General features: G+C 39.6%; 1 protein-coding gene across 2 annotated transcripts in view; it reads right to left on the reverse strand.

Moving 5' to 3' along the window:
• The window catches only part of SATB2 (SATB homeobox 2), a 189,427-nt gene that overhangs the window by 83,288 nt on the left and 87,096 nt on the right, over positions 1-19,043 (reverse strand). For both annotated transcript variants that reach the window (XM_004772180.3, XM_004772181.3), the window contains one exon: positions 11,816-11,918. In XM_004772180.3, the coding sequence (XP_004772237.1) occupies positions 11,816-11,918 (103 nt within the window). The remainder of the gene's footprint in view (positions 1-11,815; positions 11,919-19,043) is intronic.

The following is a 19,043-nucleotide window of genomic DNA, read 5'->3' on the forward strand; positions in this document are numbered from 1 at the left end:
AACTTGGGTTTTTTCTTCTCTTTCTCTGTGTTACTCAAAGTTAACTTCTCAGAGCCTACAGTCACAAATACTTCCTAATGAATTTTCTTTAGAGAAAAATGTGCATTTTAAGTGCAGAAATTCTCCTAACTGTCTTGCTCATATGCCTCTTCTAAAACACACTGGCATTTCCAGGAACATGAAAGCCTACAGTTGGTACAGCAGTTGAGGCACTGAGCTAAACTCCATACAAATCACTGTCATTGAACTCTCACAACAGTATGACAGCGATATTATTATGACCACTTTCCTGAAGACCGTGAAGCTCACAAAAAATAATGTCACATACCTACTCAAGGAAGAGTCACACTCAAACCTACATCTTTAGGACCTTAAACTTTTGTTCCACTGCTTATGCAAAAAGGCCCAACTGGGGGCATGTGGTTATTATTAATCCTAGGATTTGAGTCAGGACTTATCTCCTTTGCTACAGAAAAGTCCTGCCTTCTATTTGATGCCCGTGCACGCAGCCAGGAGGCATGTACGCCTATCGGTGACATGAGGAGGGATGGGTTCTCTGAACAGCGAAGGTACAACCTGATGCCTTCCCCGTATGCTTGTAAACCTTTCTGATGTGACCCATTGAAAAAGCTAATCAGTTCTACAAAGAGATTAAATCACTGATTCTTCAACGATGGAATTAGCGAATCACTAAAACAGGATTATCCCCGTTTGTTATTTTAATTCCTATAACAAGTATTTATTAATCAACTATTATGTGCCAGAAATGATGCTAGCCCCTAGAGATACAGTAGTGGGTACTATTAGTTTCAAATACTCCACTCTGATTTGCTTCAGACGTTTTAACTCTTTGCTACACATAGATGGGCTTGTAACACCTGCCTATATATATATATATTTTTTTATTTCTTTTCAGTGTAACAGTATTCATTGTTTTTGTACCACACCCAGTGTTCCATGCAATCCATATCTTCCCTTCAAAACCCTTAGATTGTTTTTCAGAATCCATAGCCTCTCATCACCTACCTATAATTTAAAATGCATTTCTATTTGATGATAAAACATAGTTTCCTTGCACCCCAATTCTGTTCATTATTAGCAATTTATTCTAGTCATGTATAATATAAATTCACACTCATTATATTTATTTTCATGATTCTCTCCCATTCTCTTTTCTTTTTTAATTTTATTTATTCATTTATTTGACACAGAGAGAGAGAGACACAGAGAGAGAGGGAACACAGGCGGGGTTGGGAGAGGGAGAAGCAGGCTCCCTGCTGACCAGGGAGCCTAATGCGGGGCTCGATTCTGGGACCCCGAGATCATGACCTGAGCCAAAGGCAGACGCCCACCAACTGAGCCCCCAGGTGCCCGTCTTTTATTTTTCTTGCAGCCAAAAAAGCTTTGTTCCAAAGTGCGTGTCATCAGCACGAACTCCCACCTGACTGATGAAAAGACACGAATCACACGACGGAGAGCTCTGGCAGATACTCTTTATGAACTGTCAATATGAAGTGTTTCTTTGAAACATGTAAATAATAAGAAATAAAAAGTGGTACGTACACTCACGTAAGAAGGTAATAACCATAAATTCTGGTATGACTGAACCATATGAAATTGGCAATACATAATTTTAAGCTACAAAAATGGCAATTTCATATGCTTCAACCTGATATTTACTTTGACTCTTCTCCCTGAACCGGGTTACATACTATCACTAAACAACCAGAGTGTCCACCCAAAGTCTTTCACTGAGTAAAATTCTTTTTCAAAGGTATCATAACACTAACTTCTCTGACAAACCCTAACAGCATCCCACATGCTAATTCTGAATACGCCCCATCACTGAAAAGATTTCTGATTTATTCTGTCCTGGTCGATAACTGAAATACAAAGTCAATCTGTACAAACTGAGGTACAAAATCCATTTTCTGTTAACATGATTTGAGAGCTAAAGCTAATATTCCGTATATATCAAATATAAATCCCACACCATTAAAAAGAAAAAAAAAACTATAACCAGAAGAGCTCACTAAATATAATTAAAGAAAAATATTAGGAGTCTGAAAGGGCTGAAGGCCAAAAGGAAAAAAACAAAAAGCTAAGTCTTTTAGGACTACAAAAGTTAAAGATTTGTTTTTCTCTAAATTTGTTAAAGAGAATCTGTCTCTGGGCTGAGAACTTGCTTGCAAAGTCTCTGCCTAGAGCAAGATATTCAGAGCCAACTTGTTAACTCCTAATAAAACAAGGCTTGGAAGGAAAATGCTTCCAGCCCCATAAGCAAAGTGTACCAGCCAGCCCTGTGATAATACCATACGACTGGTTTTCTTAGGTGTATTTTCCCCTTATTATCAACTTCCTTTTTCCATCATATAAGATCCACAAAAACATATACATCTACCATAAAGCACTTGAAGCTGGACACCTCTGTGCTTTGGCAAAAAAAGCTCAGAGGACCTATTATGTTCCATGGAAAAAGTGAGTGTTACTCACTTTCACCCTTATTATAATCTCAGCCCTCCCCATCTGAACACCACTGTCCCTTTTGGTTTGATAACATTGACCATTTCGAGTATTCCTGGAGCTTTCTGTATAGGTTAAAGCTAATTACATCTAATAATATCTTTGTTTTTATTCTTTATTTTAATCTGAAACTGTAATTTCAGAGGTGAGTTCAGCACAGGAGAAAAAAAACAGCATTTCAGAAACTTAATATTATTGTTTAGGAGCATTCTACCTTTGCCAGTTGGCATTCTGTGTGTATTAATTCTTTAATTCAACCAATTAAAGGAAAGTTAATCAAAGAAAAAATAAACCCACAATTCACTCTTTTCCATTGGCCTTTCTCTTTGCTTTTTACAGGACTTAAATATTTCAGGCCATTATTTCAAGGAAAATATTCAATAAACTAGCTGGAAAAACCTCAAAGGGATGCTTTTTGTAGGCTACATATATGGTCCCTAATTTTTACTTAACAAAGGTGTTACTGTCTTTTTCAGTGGAATTGACTATTGCTAAATCTTTAGCTCAATAATAACTAATAGAAAAAAGGAATGATTTTAACCCATTACTAATTTGCTAAGGACATTTGTAATATGAGTTAAACAGGCAAAGATTGTCTTTTTTCTCTCAACTGAGACATCGGATAGCAAATAAGATTAGTCATAATATCATATGTGTACAAATAAAACTGTCTTAAATGCATATGTTCAAATAAGTTCATATATTCAATTCAATTCGATTACTATTTACTAAAATAAGCCCTTACAATGTTCAAAGTCCTATGTTCATAGGAATCTGAGGAGAGCACAAAATGGATGCGTCCCTAAGATGTTCTTTGAAAAAACCTGCAGTCTAGTAGTGGGATTATTCAAAACTAAGTCAAGGGGTGCCACGGTGGCTCAGTCCTTTAAACGTCTGGCTCTTGGTTTCAGCTCAGGGTTGTGGGATGGAGCCCAGGGTCAGATTCTGTACTCAGGGGAAGTCTGGTTTAGATTCTCCCTCTAGCTCTTCCCCCTCCCTCCCCCACCCCTACATGCACAAATTCTCTCCCTCTCACAAATAAATAAATCTTAAAAAAAAAAAAAAAATGAGTCGGGCACCTGGGTGGCTCAGCAAATTAAGCCTCTGCCTTCAGCTCAGGTCATGATCTCAGGGTCCTGGGATCGAGTCCCGCATCGGGCTCTCTGCTCTGCAGGGAGCCTGCTTCCCTCTCTGTCTCTCTGCCTGCCTCTCTGTCTACTTGTGATCTGTCTCTGTCAAATAAATAAATAAAATCTTTAAAAAAAAAAAAATGAGTCAAGGTTACTATAGAACATGGAACTTTAGAAAGGTGACAGCTTGAAAGGCCTGACGTTAGAACTCATCGCCTGACTTAAATTCTATATGAGTCCAGATTCATCTACTTCCTTAGGAATTCAGGATTCCTAAATCAGATCATCTCAAATTCCTGCAAAAGGTGAAATGAAGGCCTATCACCAGTCAGGTGAATGACGAGTTCAACCGTGCCGAGCACAGGCAATTCTCACGTTCATCCTATAGCTTCTTACATAGCATTTGTACTTAGCTTTGAGCACCCTGTGAATTTAAGTGCTTTTCAGCTTTTAACTGTAAATCATCGAAGAAAAAATAAATAATTTTTATTTAATTGATCATAAAACTAGAGAATTCTCTGACTCTAACCCACTGATTTTCCCAAAATAAGATGATGTCACCACAATCATACTAGATTTTTAACAAGCCGGACATTTCCTGGTCTACCTAAAAACTCATTTCACAACTCTGTAGGTTCTTCATCTGGGCAGGACAAATGGAAATCTGAAACTCTGAGAACTCTAAAGCACACTGTAAGAAAAAGCTAAGAACTAAAGAAACCTGAACCTCCGTAAACCCCTAACAGTGTCACCTCCTTCAGTTCCCTATGCTCCCACTGTTACCCAAATACGGTTGGTCCGGAATCTGTTTCAGGCATTCTCCGCACCAAACCCCATCCCAACCATTCTCTCTCACTGCAGATAATCACAACAGCCCCCTACAGTGTAAGACGCCCCATTCTTTACCCTTCCCTCCATCTTCAAAACCTGTCTCCTCGTCCATCTTCTTTCCTTTAGGTTCTAAAGACAACGTGGCTATTTCTCTTTCCCTTAAAGGCCAAGCATCTTCTGTGCCTCAGATCCCATCTTTCCTTGTTTGTGAGCTCCTGCTTGTCACCCGTCTCCCTCTCCCGAGCCTTTGCCTCCGCCTTTGCCTCCACTGTCTCTCTCTTGAATATGGGGGACAGGGCAGGGAGTATGTGTTCAACTTAATCCTAATGCTGCAGTTAGCTGTTTTATATCCTTTCCTGACTAAGCCAGTGTCTTCTCTCCTCATTGCCGTGCCACCTTCCCTTCTTAGCTGCATATATGCTCCCTTTGTTGTCACACTATGAAGAAACAGCTCCCTCCAATGTAATCATGGTCCCCTTTTTGCCAAAGCTAAGAACCTCCAAATACCTGTTCCCCTTCTCCTCCTCTTGGCACCCTTGATAACATTTCTCCAGTAGTGACCCATCTTGCCTGTCCTCCATGAAATCTCACTTTCTTCCTAACCATATCTTCGTAACCCATGGCCCTTTTCTTCTCAAAGCTTCCAATCTCCTCCTGTGCTCATCTTCTTCTTTTAGCGAATGCTCTTTGGGTGGGATTTTAACTATCATGTCAAAAACACGGACTCCAAAATTCATTCTCTAGTCCTGTCCAATGGTCAGCTAGTTCCACATCTTGAATGGCCCAGTGGATATCTCTACCTAGTTCCCCAACTCTCAGTAAGTTATAAGCCATGGATCAATTTATATTGTCCTATCTCTGTCAAAACTATGAAGAGTCACTTAAGCTCAAAACCTTGAATTCTACTTTGATTTATTTTTCTCTCTCCCACACACATCTGGCACTGGCCGTTTCTCTTTCTCACTGCTGCCATCAAAAGCCACAGATGGCCGCAATAGATTCCATTTTGCCGACTTCCTCCCAGGTGCACCTACTGCCCTGTCCCTCCCAGCTGCCTCCTCCCTGCCATACACACTCACCGCCACGCACAGAGGACTGCTAAAGAAATTTCTTTTTTATATCACCGTTTACATGGTATTACTCCCTTGCTGAAAAACTTTCATCGATTCTCAATATACCTCAACCGCTTTCAGAGTTCCCCAAGGTAAGGTCCCAACCTTATTTTTTCATCATTAGAACACCAATATTACCCCCAGCCAGGTGAAACGTTTTTTACAAAAAATCTCAGCTCCTTTACAAACGTTTGATGCTATCAACCCCACACCTAGCTTTTCAGTTTCACCGATTAAAATGTTAGCCACCCCGGGCATCACAGGATAGTGCTGCGATAAAGGTACTGTCATTCTAGACAGAGTGAACAACCACCGATATTTTCTAGACATTCATGCTCTTTTGCACCTCTGCATCTATACCGATGAACTTGGCAATGGCCTGAAGTGTTCTTCCTTCTCCTTCTCTCCTGGCAGAACTCGACTGTCCGTAAGGTGTAACTCATTGGCTGCTTTTCAAATTACCCTCCTCTCCGACCTAACACTTGTTAGGTAAAACTTACGGACCATTCTCTGTGCTACTATAACACAGTTTATACTACTGCTCTACATTCGCCAGATGGAGGGCTGCCTCCCCTGCTAGGTTGACAGCGACCCAACTAGAGGCTGAAACCACATCTTATGTGCTTCTGGATGTTTCTCACTGCTTTTCGCCGTGAAAATGGCCTGTAGTAGAAGCACTCACTAAACATTTAATTAAAAGGAGTTCTGTAACTGTGACTAATTATCTCGCAAGGAGGGACTATGCAACGTTCCCTACTTAGAATCCTGCCAGGTACATAAAGTTGATGCTCAAACTAATTTTACAGATGCTGGCTTTTTGAAACCAAGAGCTGTGTCTTAAACTTCTTTCAAATAGTAATTATCTATGATAGATGAATGGATGGACAGAGGAGTAAGGAAAAAACATCATTTTCCCCTTTCCGTCCTTTCAAAACGGCATCATAAATAGTATACATATAAGGAGATAGCAAGTTCCTTTCTTTTCGCCTACAAATCATATTGTTGACAAATGAATGCTTCACATTTTAACATTTATGCCCATTAATGAACAAACAAAGTTCAGGCCAAAGAAGGAGCTGTCAAGACAGCCAGAATGAGCTTCGTAAGATCCAAGCAAGGAACCGGCCGTAGCTCGGGGCCCTGGCATTGCCCCACACGCCATTCTTCCACTCCCGACACTACCAACGTGTCTCTAATCGGGGGGCCAAACCGGCTAACGTGAGTGATGCATGAACACCAGTGACTCTCACAGTAAAAAAAAGCACAAGGCTCTTCCAATAAAGATGGAAAGCGGCTGGGAGTGATGTTTCTATTTCCACAAATATTTGTGTAAAATTTGTCTAAGTTCAAGGGTTTCTGCAGAAGCCAAGGACTTGACGTTGGCCTTACTTCAGGCAAGATACGGTACAGGCAGAGGGACCAAGTTCCTTGCCGCACACCTTTATTTCCATCCAAAGCTGAAAGAAAATCTCTCTCATGACTCAGAAAAATTAGGTAGACAGAAGTAAGTTGCTTTTACCTCATCAGAGCTAAACAACAGCAGAGGGAGAAGTCCCGGCCGTTGATTAAAGACATTGTCGTGACCACCGATACCGCCGTGGCTAAGCGGGGACTGCCTCGTGGAACCAGGTCAGGGGACATGGATTCTTCTATTCAACTCGGAGGCACCACTTTGTAAATGACACAATCATTTTTGGGTACAAGAGGTGCTTTAAATGTGGTAACATTATATCATTTCAGCTATAATGATCATAATTACTTATTTCTTTTAATCACAACCCACTTAACCACTTTAGTACAGAGGACTAGTTCAAGGAGTTTAATTTTCATTCAACATCTAATCTTTGTGTTTACTGAAACCCTTCACGGGCTTTGTTTACTGTCTGCTTGCTGGCCTGGACGTTTGATCTTGCAAGACTAGATCAGACAGGGTCAGATAAAATACTGATTACTAGAATAAACCAGGCTTGGAAAAGTAACACTGGTTTTTACAAATCCTCATGTCTTCCAGCTCTTTAATATTTTGCAAAATAAGTTCAAATAAATAAAATTAAGACAACTAACAATCAGGGGGTTCTTGAGCAATGATTGAGAAAAGAAAAGTGATGAGGATAATTTTGCTTTCTGGCCAAAATAGGGGGTTTGGTTAGGTCCGTTCATTGTAGTGGTGTTATTTTATGACACAAATAATTTTACAATATCCACGAGTATTTGTGTGAACTTGTAATGACCCCTTAATTCTTGTGACCAATGAAATAGTTGAGACTGACCTGACCAAAGATGACACTTCATTTGGCTTTTGGTTTCAGATGAAAAACACTTTAGATATGACATTATTTTAACTTATTAATTTTTAATTAGGAGACATTTAAAATATATGAGTCCTTCTTTGTTAAGGCACTTTTTTATTCTTAGAAGATGCCCTGCAGAAGCAGATTGACAGAGAGTATCATTTCCGATGGTACTTCGTATATAATTGCCACTTAGTCTCATAAAAATGATGAGGCAACTCATATCTACATAGTTAAAAGAAAAGAGGTTAAAAAAATAAGTGTTTCATTAAAGTGTGCAGAACTTATGAAAAAAAAACTGATGGGGTAAATTCAACATAATCCCAAGAATTTTTGAAAATCATTTTGTAGCAGCATGAACGTTTCCAGGTCCCTGTGGATTATCCTTGTGTCCAACATTGAAACTCCTAAACATTAAACAACTGTTAATACTGGTCTTTTTTACCCCCTGCTTTTACACAGAATGTAGATTTTCTTTTCCTCATACTTGGGAGCTTATGAGCTCTACACGGTAAAATCGAGGCAAGAAGCAATTACAGTATGAGATGAACAGCAATATAAAATACTGTCTAAACCAACCTACCACCCTATCTACCCACCAAAAATTCCTGGTTCTGGATGTTAAATTCATAGTTCTGGATGTTAAAAGCAGAGGATGCCAACCGTCTCTCCCCATCCATCCTGAGTTAACACTAACGATAACTCAAAAATGTCTGTGTCAACCATGATTGTCTTTGAAATTAAAGAAAAAAGGTAAACACAATGTACTCTGCTGTGATCACTGGGGAAAATAAAGTTAACATGCTAAGCCAAACTAACTTAGGACATTTTAAAGAATAAGTGTAAATAGTTTAGCTGTAATAACAACAAATTCAAAAAATGCGCATTAAAATGTTTACTTCCAAATTCAGACAATTCCATTTGTATATCGTTTTTACATCTGTTTTTAATGATATCAAATTATTGATTGTTCATTTTTCTCATATTTATTTAAGCATTAACTATAGAATTTGCAATCTGATCCCTTTTTTTAATCCTACTGTAGACTTTTATTTTTGCCAGGTTTTAGTCATATTTACTTTGATCTTTCCGAGTATATAATTATTTTACTGTTTATTTATTTCTATGAGAAGAGAAAAAAATTTTGACCTAGGAGATCTATATGTGGCAATTTGTAACAGAATCACATAGCTTATGTTAGGAAATCATGGTTTTGATTAAGAAGCAACCATTTAGTTCCCACTGTTTTATTAAAACAGACATTAGCAGATAATAGGAAACATATTTAACAATGTAGCTGCATTTAGTTTGGGACATTAGTAAGTTAGCATGAGATTTTCTTCTATACGTTGTATCAGCCAGGCTACATGTAAATTGGTAATTTGGGGGTGGAAACGGGGGAGGTAGGGGCAAGGAAGGACACGACACTCCAACTGCCAGGTTCGCAGGAAGAGCCCTAAGGTAGAATTCTGCTTTTGCTATTACTCATTCCCAGATCTGAAACTCATTCCTTGTCTTTCTCATTTTGAAAATGGATGGACACAAACAGAAATGTTACAAACAAAATCATTCCTTTCCCATGAGAAGTGGATTCTACTCGATGGGAACTCCCACGGTGACATCTATTCATAGCACAAAGCTTCTTTCAGATGAAATGTGCCTGGATAGGTCCGACACTGCCTTTTCCCTGAGGGTCGAAAGTTAATAAAATATACTTCTCTGGGTGTTTATTTTCTGTACACCATTATACCTGCCACGAATTCTTTGTTTTTCCTCCCACTCCCTTGGTTGATGAATCAACACCACTTGAACTGTTTTACGGCAGCTTGTGTTTACTTCACACATACCTTAACCTTCCCTTTTCTCCTCCTACTGACACACACACACATGCACACACACACTTCTCAACAGCAATGACTGGCTCCATCTCCTTGAACAGCAAGTGCACAGAGTGTCTGGCAGCCTCTTCAGGTGTGGGTCCTTGACCTCCTGATTGAAATCAAGGTCTCAGTCCGCTTTTATGACACTTAAGATTTAACTGTGCATTTACTATCTTGGGGGAAAAAAGAGCTTAAAGAATTGAATCTCTAAGAGAGAAAAAAAGGTAGAAGATATAAGTGTTCATGTATGTGTGTGTCGCATGCGCGTGTGCGCGCGCACACACACACACACACACACACACACACGGGTTCTGTAGTGGCAATTCTGAAAACACTAGAGTGGAGAGCTTCTGAATCTGGAATTACACTCCAGCCTATTACAAGACGGCTCTCTCTTCCTTTCCTCTTCCGACAGCAAGTAAATGGGATCTAACAAATGACCTTGATGCTGCAGGATTCTTTTGATTTTTAGCCAAAGAGGATATGTTCAAACACTTCAACAGTCTTACTTTAAAAGAAAAACTTGGAGACAACGCTTAGAGAAAAGAAACCCTTCTGAACTACACAATCCCGTCTTATAATGAGAAGGAGATATTCATCTTATCCTGTCTGAGAGTTAATATTAGTAATATTGTAAAGCAAGTGCCTAAAGTAGAACCTTCATGCTTCTAAGAATTTTAGGATGCTGAAGAGAAATGGATCTTAATTCAATTTTCAGTGCACTTTAACTCCTTCTGGGTAGTTCAACATCTTGACTTTCCTTATAAACTGGATATTTGGAATAAAATGCTCTTTTGTAATCAGAAATGTGCTGCCGATGCATGTAAAGTTCACGCCCTCAAAAGGTAACCCGGGAAACAGGATCCCAAACACTAAATGGCCAACAAGCGTTACTTTGATCCCGCCTCCCTGGAGGACACCGGCAGGTAGTAAAACAAATAATTCATCTTTTACTTTTACCTGCCCACCGTAAATGGTCCTATAAACCTCGGATGGGGGCAGGGAACTTTCAGCAAGGCTGTGAATACCTATAATAGGGCTTGATGGATGAGGTTATAACCATGAGAAAACAGGGCCGGACCCTCGACCATCCAAGAGTCCCCAAGTCCGCTCAGGGGCTGGTGGCATCTGCATTTGAATAGCATCTGAGTTGGGCTGGAACCTCAGAATGTTTCCAACATTGACATATTTGTACAGAAAAAAGATCACTGGTACATCTGAAGGGCTGGATGGTGTAAACAGCACACCACGTATCAGACAGGACACTGTATTTTCAGGCCCAGGTACGTCTCCACATTTACCATATTACTGCTAGTACTACCGTTACTATTAATTATTATTTTAGCATTCTAGTGTTACTGATATTATTTATTAAGAGGTTTCTTTATGCCAGTATTAACCTAATTAGTCCTCACAGCTAGTGAATGATTCAGATACTTTCATTGTTTCAATTTTCAGATGAGGAGACTGAATCTCGGTGAAGGTAAATAACTTGCCGAAACACACGCTAGCAAAAGGGAGAACAGAAATTTGAACACAAGGCTGCTTTACAACAGAGGCCCTTTGACAGAGCGGAGACCACTGCTCTGGAACTGTCACCAAATAAACACATCAAAACTCCATTTCTAACCAAAGATTTCCTGATACCACAGCCAGCAGTCATTTCAATTTGTTACTTGGTATTTGAACTATCAAGTGCAGATTAATCCACAATGACTGCTTTTGAATTTCCATTAATCTATTAATGGAAATGATTTATTGTTTGAGTTTTTTAAATAGACATGCCTATCTGAAATAAACCTATTTCAAATATTTCTAAAAATCTTGGCCTTCACATGCATCGCTTACAAAAATGGTCAACTTCACGTATTAGGCATCAAATTTTACTTTAGTTCCTGTAGGAAATATTAAGAAACTTACCTTGGTAAAAATTATACATATAATTTTATAAAAGTGTATACAGAAAATTAGCATAAACTCCAAAGAACCAATACTTCATTGACCTAAGAAACTAAAAATAGGCTTTAAAAATAAAAATGTCAGTTTACCTTTAATCTTCTTGTACTTCTTATACCATCTCCCAAACTCCTGGCACTTGGTTGCTGACACGTTGGCATAATATGTGCTATTTACAATGGATGAAATCATACTCTGAAAAGAAACAGGAAATAATCGTTATGTTTTCCACCATCAAGTACTTCTTTTTAGGGGTAAGAAGTCTCGCCCACACCTACCTCCGTTGTCTTTTAAATCTGAAGTAGTCATCCTCCTGCAAACTAAACTATCAAACATCAAACACGATTACCAAAATTTACTCTTTCTTTAACTTCTACTTGTATGATGACAGTGTTTTCTCCAAAAAGCCAACCTTGGGGCAATGTCAAAGATGGAGGAGGCAGGACATCTGTACAGATTAGATACAAAGGGAGAGAACAGTTGTGACTTAGGAGCAGAGTAAAAGGTGAGATCAGATGCTCCAGCATTGGTAATTCAAATAATGCCTTTCAGATGTTTCTGTTCTGCTTCCAACTGCAACAAGCTTACACAGCCAAGAATCTGAGAACATCCGTGCTACACACTGCAGAACAACATTTAGGGAAATAAGTTAAATTAATATAATTTATAGAAACGTGTGATTAGCACTTGTGTGAAAATTCACCAAATGAAAAAATTAACAGTGCTATTTTAGAGCAGGAGAAACTAAACATAACACTTGTACTGTGTTTCACCCAAAAATGAATCAAAGCTCAAACTTTCTGAGTGCTTGAGTACCTCATTCCTTCTTGCTTTTCATTCCTTCTCCCTCCTCAGCTCTAGCCTTTAGCTGATTTGTTTGTAAATGGGACGGACAGGAAAGAGAAGAGTATAACCCAACTTGGCACTAAAATATTAAATTATAATTGCACACCTTGAATGCAATTTCCTACAGGTATGTTTTCAGTCAATACGGCATGTTTGGACCAACATTTGTAACAGATGTTAATTTATATACCTGAACTGACTGTGATAATACAGTCACAAATTTATACAGAGATTTTTACTTCACAAACTCTATCTAAAAACAAATGGACATAAACTCAAGAGATCCAAATGGCTTCTGTAAGGTCTTATATCTTGCCTTTGAAATTTCACCGTTCTTCAAAAAGGTATCTCCAGATAAGGATGGAACAGCTGTGTAAAATCTCAAAACTTCGAATGGTATTTCTTCAGAGTAGTCACAATAAAGAAGATAACCATAAATCAAGCCAACAGCAAGTTATTTAGTGAGAGGTTCAAACACCAGCAAACAGTACTGCATAGACTCCCATTTAAAACAGTTCCCTCACTGAGCCCATAAAGTCCCTCTTTTTCAAAAATCACTATGCAGTGCTGGTGGGGGAGGGGAATTCTAATTCAATTCACAGAAACCTCTTTGGCCCTTTCTACATAGCAGATGGCTAACCTCCCCCAGTTGCTGGTCTCTAAATGACAATTCTGTTCTCTAAGGGGAGATAGTAAGAACCTTTTTAATCTGAGGATCTGAACACAGTCCTGGGAACACAAAGATCCGGTATCACCTGACTGTATCACCAAACTTCCAGATCCTTCTGTACTGACTTAGAGGATCAGTGGACTCCTAATCTTCCTGAGGCAGGTTCTGCTTTGTGTGTTACTAACAAAGAAGTAAAGAAGTTTCTTGGCTAGCTGGGCTAGTTCCCTCTCTGGGCTGAGTTTTTCTCTGTCTTAATCTGCGAAACCCTTGAGGACAGTGACTGTGTCTGTTTCATTCCCCCCCCCCAACCCCCGCCAAGTCTAACACACTTCTCATGTGGGACATCTGAGTCACTGAAATATAACAAATGAAAAGGGACAGGGATGAAATTTTAAAATGCCAAACTAAAATGTCATAATAATGAACATTTTAACATGAAACTGGCCTAATAATAGATACCCCAGCTATGCTGGTGTATATGGATAATTGCGGATGTACTTGTCATCTCTGTCTGTTGTTTGTATGAATGTTATCCTCTGGAGAGGCACAGGACAGGTGGTCATTACAGGAAATCGAGGTAAGCCTCCTATTGCAAAGTCGGTCTGAGAGACAGACTAAAGTGTCTCAATTACTACCTACAGCTGTCTAGCAACTCTTCCTCGCCCCTAAGACCAGGCCACCAACCCATGTCATTGTGGCCCCAGATGATCCACATTTCCCACATTCTCTAACCTCCCTATTTTGTCCTTGTCCCTGATGTGTCTTCACTGCACAAAGCCAGTGTCCATCTATGTGGAAAGGTACTTAATATCTGGGCTTCCATGGTCTCCATCACCAGATTTTTTTTTTTTTTAAGATTTTATTTATTTGACAGAGAGAGAGAGCAAAAATAGGCAGAGAGGCAAGCAGAGAAAGAGGGGGAAGCAGCTTCCCTGCTGAGCAGAGAGCCTGATGTGGGGCTCAATCCCAGGACCCCGAGATCATGACTCAAGCCGAAGGCAGAGGCTTAACCCACTGAGCCACCCAGGCGCCCCTCCATCACCAGATCTTATACTAGAATCAGGTTCACACAACTCATTTAAAAAAGAAGTTGACTCCCCACAGACTCAATCAGATTTGCTCTCTTCTGCAGATAATTATAACTGAGTTTCTATCTCTACTGGCCATGGCAGCGGTGGAGGGGGGATATAGATTTGAACTAGGAGTTTAGCAAAGGAATTAGGTAGCAGATAAAGAAAATTTCCTAGATAATGAGAATCTTTAGTCCCTCAAAGGTCTCTCTGAGTTTGTGGCACATCTTATTCATATTAATTCCCCGCAGGTCTTTACATCTAGTTGACACTCAAACTAGTTCTACTGATAAGAATTTTCATAATTCATCTTCAGAGAGCTTTAAAAGCAGAAGAGGTACATCTGGGGCATATTTCAGATGAAAGGTCATGTTATGTCTTATTATTCAAGCTTCAAACATGAATATTCTCTAACCCTAAATTAGACTGTTACATTCTCATAGCCTGAGTTCGAACTTCTGGGCCTCACTGGCACACATACACAAGGACATCTAAATGTTAGTGTCAATTTGTTTTTAAAAATATCAAAGTTATTTCACTATAAACACTGAAAGGAGCTAATATGGACCCAGCATATATTGACTTTGCTCTACTTGGAATAAAGTTTTCCAGAGGTCCTGGGGAATAGACAATCTGCATTTACCACATTTCATCCATTTTACAGCCACATTTTTTAAATACTTTAATGTCACCGAAACTGGAACGCATCTTACAATCAGGAGCATCTCAGACCTGATGAGATACAGTTGCTGCAAAAACAGCATGAGTAATGATTAAAATCTCTCCCACCAACCACTCTGCCAAAAAAACCCTAATTTCCATTTACTGCTTTTTTAAAGTATGTACATAGTTTTGTACTTTATACTGCTCTTTTACGTTTTCCAGGGATGCTAGAACAACCACACAATTGGACTTTTAAGATCTCCACATTTTTTTGACAAATGAAGAAAGATTTGAGTGGGCTTTTTCAATCCAGACCACAACCAACTTCTGAGCCTCCATGTTGCATAAAAACAATGTTGATACAAATAAGCCAAAAGAGATGTGTGTTATTTCTAACACTTGAAGGGATAATGTTTCACTGAGGCTCATATGAAAATGACTTTGCACTTATGAAGTAAGCTTAATGGCACGGTGGTGGGCAAAGACAATGAAAGTAGAGGGCACACACACACACACACACACACACACTGGGCAATCAGACAGACCCTTCAGATACTTAGTCACAGCCATCAGCACCAAGGAATAGTAAGTGTAGATAAAACTGTGCTATGAAAAATATTATGTGTTAAAATAAATAGGAAGGTTTAACACATCTTCCCAACTACAGAAACTTTTGGAAAATTTCAGACTTCTTTGTAATTCAACATTACATCTTAAATACAAAGATTTTAAATGAGGAATAAAATCCAGGCTTCCTCATTTGCATTCACTCTGACACATAGTTTGCTGGCTGTATTTGAAAATTATTTAAAATAATAATAATAATTATTATTATTATTATGTATTTGAGGGTTTAAAATATAGCAGAATCAAAATTTACTAGCTGATCTGAATTTGCACCAAGCCAAATTGCAAGAGATTATACTGTTTTAAATATATATTGTTTGGACAATAAAATATATTGTTTTAGTATTTGCTACAGTTAAATAGATGCCCTTATCTAAAAATAGATTTCCTTTCAGGCTCCTGAGACAAATTTTAAATTCACTTGTTTGTTTTTGAGGAGCTCAGAGACTAGATGTCACCTGTGATATGGCTGCATTTTTCTAAATGAGAGCCAGGAAGCTCAGAATGAAGCATCTTGTCCAAAGTCAAATGGCAGTGGAAAGCCCCATAAAAAGACACTAGTACCAGGCCACATTATTTCATGGGTCTCTTACAAAGGGAAAGCAGATTTTCACCACCACCTCCATCAGCTGGTACAAACTCAACAGCAGATATTGCAAACGATTCTTCAGACCAAGAAGATACAAGGTGTGACCAAAGCAAAACATCAAGTTGTGACCTTGGGCCCCTACAGGAGTTAATTAAGGAGTTCAGAAAACTAAGGAAACTAGAGACAGTTTAAGCCTTAATAGGAAGAGCAAAACAATAAACACAGATTAAGACGATTGGTACAATACATGTGAAAGACAGAGACCTCAGCACTCCCTCCTCCTCCCCAAGAAAAGGAGGATAAAATAACTGGATATCCTTTACCACACTCTCCTTGGCTTAGCGGGATTTATTTGTTTGAAAAGCAGTGTTCTACTAAGAGTAGCTAAGCTGCAGATACATAATACACTTGCTATAAAAAAGAACATTTTAAAACCAAAGTGAATGGTTACACTCTCTGTCAGTAGGAACGCCCTGTCTCAGCAAGAAGAGCGTCAGGGTGGGGAGAGAAGCTGGCATCTCGTAGCATGTCTACGGGGGAGAGAGCGTGATGCAGGCCATGAATAATATATGCATTTTTTTGCTCGTTTTCAGCCTTTTTATTCTGCTTTGCGGTATGCTAAATTACATATTAAACATGAGATTATAATGATACGTCCATCAAGTACAGTAAAGGGAAAAACCTGATCTGGAGAAATTACTTTGTCATGAAAAATTCAGTTAATGGTACTTGGCAGCCTTCTGCTCTCCCTTTCTGTCCCCATTTCTGAGCTATACGATCAGAATTGAAAACTTGGCCATTCTAGCTGGAGGAAACACTTCCGCTGGGCTCCGAGTGCGGCGGGACGACATCGGAGAGCTCCTCCCTACGGTGCTGCTGGAGGCTCCCTCGTCTGTGAAAGTGGATGTCGCTACCTGCCTCAGGGAGATCACTTGTCTAAGAGGCCTGGCACAACACAGGGGGTCCGTGAGCGTCTGCTCTCTCCCCTCCACACCATCACTTCACATGTTCACGGCCATGACCCAGGCAGGGATTCCTTTCAAGCTGTCAGCTGCAAACCTCCTTCATTCAACAAGAGTCATGAGGTTGGGCCTTGAACAGAAACAAGCTCACATGACAATGACTGGAAGGGACGGCTAGCAACCGGTTAACACAAGACAGGACGCATCCCCGCTACGTGCGTGAATTTAAGACAAAATGGAACAGACAGTCGGCAACTAGTTAACGACAACACTGGTCCACACGGTGATCAGCCTCTTGTCTATACGTGAGCACATGGTCAATTTGTTTCTTCTACCAACCCAACCGGCTGCTTGAGTTCAGGGCCTGATTATTTCAGCATATTGTACATTCAAGTTGGTCTTTTAAGGATCCCTCAAATGAGCAAGGCTTGCTCAGGATGGCAGAAATAATTATCCTACAGTCTTTGTCTTTAAAAGACTGTGAAAACACCACATCACTATCATGTGATGGAGGAAACACTTCCGCTGGGCTCTTCTGTAACGTTTTCCCGGTTCAGTAACTACTGCCAGTCGTTTTGTTCCTCAAATATTTGGCAATAAAACCTCCAGTAAGGGCATGGGACAGAGCTGCTTTAAAAACATATCTATATGTTAAATGATATAAGCCAGATAAAAAAACAAATATTCCATGATTCTACTTTTGAGGCATCTGGAACAAGTAAATTCATAGAGTCAGAGAATACAACAGAGGTTACCTGGGGTTGGGGGTGGGCAGAGGGGAATGGGGAGTTTACTACATAATGGTGGTGGACTTTCTGTTTGGGGTGGTGAAGAGTTTCTGGAGAAAGATAGGGGTGATGGCTGTAAAACATTCTGAATGTAATTAATGCCACCAAACTGCAAACTCAAACATGGTTAGAATGATACACTTCATGTTATGTATTTTTACCACGAAAATAAACTTTAAAAAAACCTATCTAGAGTCACAGAAAACCTGTTCTGTCACAGGGGCTGCAGGGGAACGCTAGAAGGGGTGTGCCTTTGCAAATTACTTGTTCTTTCATCTCAATTTTGAGTTAACAAGACTGTCTCTTGAGTCTTTCCATTTGGTCATCAAATAACCAATGAGGTAGACAAGGAGGTAGTTAGCTCTGCTTATGTCAATGGATCAAAACCTAGAGGACCTAGGATTCTGTCTTTTAAACCTTCCTTGAGTAAAAAATAAGTAAGCAGGGGCGCCTGGGTGGCTCAGTGGGTTAAGCCTCTGCCTCTGGCTCAGGTCAAGATCTCAGGGGTCCTGGGATCGAGCCCGTCATTAGGCTCTCAGCTCAGCAGGGCACCTGCTTCCACCGCCACCGCCTACTTGTGATCTCTGTCTGTCAAATAAATAAATAAAATCTTTTAAAAAATATAAGTAAGCCACAGAAAGATGTGTTCATAACATTTCCAAATTGGAATAGTCAGTTAGAGGAGACTATTTAATAAGAGACCTAAGACTAAGGTTAGGAGGCTTGGCACAGACTATACAGCTGGAGGGAGAGGCTGGACGTGGTGACTCAAACGAAAACAAACTCATATGAAATGTGAGGGGGACATCAGAGGAAAAGGAAGAGGCCATGAGCACTAAAACACATCTGGAAAGGTGAAATCAAAAATAAATACATAGACACACAAATACAACCTATACTTTCCAAGCACCTAGCTAGACAGAGAACAGCAAAATCATGACTTCTCTCCCTTTAAATATATATGCCTCAGCCTGCAATTGTTGCCCTTTTACGGACTTTTCCACTTTTCTTCTGCCTTCAAAGGCTGCTCTTTTGAACTGTAGAACACTGGGATGTTGGACAAAATATATACTGGCCATTGAATCATCATTCCTTTATGTAATCA

The sequence above is a fragment of the Mustela putorius genome, unplaced genomic scaffold, assembly GCF_011764305.1.
Source record: "Mustela putorius furo isolate JIRA1106 unplaced genomic scaffold, ASM1176430v1.1 tig00000275_pilon_pilon_pilon, whole genome shotgun sequence".
NCBI lineage: Eukaryota > Metazoa > Chordata > Mammalia > Carnivora > Mustelidae > Mustela > Mustela putorius.